Raw genomic sequence first — 1,607 nt, 5'->3', positions numbered from 1 at the left:
CATCTGTCTTACATTCTTCTGCTCATGCAGGCTTTCCAACTGCTTCATCTCCTGCTTCATCCATTCCCTTTCTTTCTTCCTATGGACTCTCTTCTCAATCCTTCTTTTCTCTTGATATTTATCCCTAGCTGTCCTTGTTGCACTTCTTTGCTGCATCCTCTTATATACACCATTCTTTTCTTTGGTTACAGTTTGACATTCCTCCTCGAACCACGTTTCTTTCTTTACTGGCTTTTGTGTTTCAAGTATTTCTTTTGCTTATTACTGATCCTCATCTACATTTTCCACCTCTGCCGGTTTCGTCCTGACGAATCCCTCTTGTAGTTTACTTCTGTACCTCTCAACCACCGTTGGATTTCTTAACTGCGTGACATTAAATTTAATCAGGCTAGTCGCCTTCATTTTTCGACTATTAGATATTCTTGCTCTAATCCTTCCCATAATAAAATAATGGTCGGAATCAATATTAGCTCCTCTAAAAGATCTCACATCAATGATATCTGATCTATGTCTACAATCTATCAGCATGTGGTCAATTTGATTGTAAGTTTTTCCATCCGGGGCTCTCCATGTCATTTTATGAATATCCTTGTGCTGGAACAGAGTTGTTGTTATTACTTGATTCCGAGATTCTGCAAACATTATTAGCGTCATACCATTGTTATTTGTTACTTTATGCATACTTTGTGTACCAATTGTTGGTTGATACACGTCTTCAATGTCTATCTGAACATTAAAGTCTCCAATTACTACTTTTATGTCATTTTTTGGGCAATCATCAAATGCTTTCTCTAACGCATCATAGAAATCTTCTTTTACATCATCTGTGGATACTTCCGTGAGTGCATGTGCATTGATTATACTGTAATTAAAGAACTCTCCTTTAACTCTTAATGTCAATAATCTTGAACTTATAGGTTTAAATCCTATCACTAGATGTTTTAGTTGTTTATATATTATAAACCCAGTTCCTAGCATATGCAGCCTTTCATCACAGTTATAGAAGACAGTTGCTTCTCTCTTTTCCAAAACTCCTTTTCCGATCCAAAGTACTTCTTGCAATGATACTATCGCAGGCTTATAATTATTTAGTTGATCCAGCAACATCTTCAATGCACCTGCCCTATACAAAGATAGCACATTCCAGCTCCCTGCATATAGATCCCTTCCCTTTCCATAATTCGCTTGTCCATTGTTCACGCCAGTCCGTCGTCGGTAGATCTGTCCGGCTACATTTCTTTGAGGTCTCGTAACGTGGTTCCTTTTGTGGGATGGGGTTGTTGGCCCCCACGCTCAACCCCCATTCTTGGAGGACCAGGATTTGTTTAGGGTTTACTCCCATAGGTCAGCTGGCTTCACTATGCCTTACGAGTCTACCCCACCCTTGGTTTTCTGTCAGGTTATCCTTCCCTTAGCCTTTGGGGATCCATCCCCTCCCTGCAAGGCAGCAGGGGCTGAGCTTAGTTAGTGGCGGCTCTCCTCGCCATATCGCAGGATTTTCATCGGAGCCTTGCAGTATTTACCGAGATGCAGTTGCCACTCCACATCTCGCTGCCTCCTCCAATCCAGCTTCTGCTTGTCCGCGACTGTTTCCAGCTAGCCAACAT

At 41.3% G+C, this 1,607-nt stretch overlaps 1 protein-coding gene across 1 annotated transcript; it reads right to left on the bottom strand.

Annotated features, from left to right (window-relative positions):
- Positions 1-261: 261 nt before the first annotated feature.
- LOC145982801 (protein CFDP2-like) lies at positions 262-1,107 on the bottom strand. Its single transcript, XM_083116171.1, has one exon. It carries the CDS (start codon positions 1,105-1,107, stop codon positions 262-264), a length of 846 nt encoding a protein of 281 aa, XP_082972297.1.
- Between the last annotated feature and the right edge of the window lie 500 nt (positions 1,108-1,607).

Source organism: Lepisma saccharinum, chromosome 2, assembly GCF_977018435.1.
Source record: "Lepisma saccharinum chromosome 2, izLepSacc3.1, whole genome shotgun sequence".
Taxonomy (NCBI): Eukaryota; Metazoa; Arthropoda; class Insecta; order Zygentoma; family Lepismatidae; genus Lepisma; species Lepisma saccharinum.
Note: the sequence above shows the minus strand (reverse complement) of the source record. Positions and strands in the feature narration are given on the sequence as shown.

Coding starts and splice junctions, on each gene's coding strand:
- LOC145982801 (XM_083116171.1), bottom strand. CDS start 1,107: ATGTTGCTGGATCAACTAAATAATTATAAGCCTGCGATAGTATCATTG.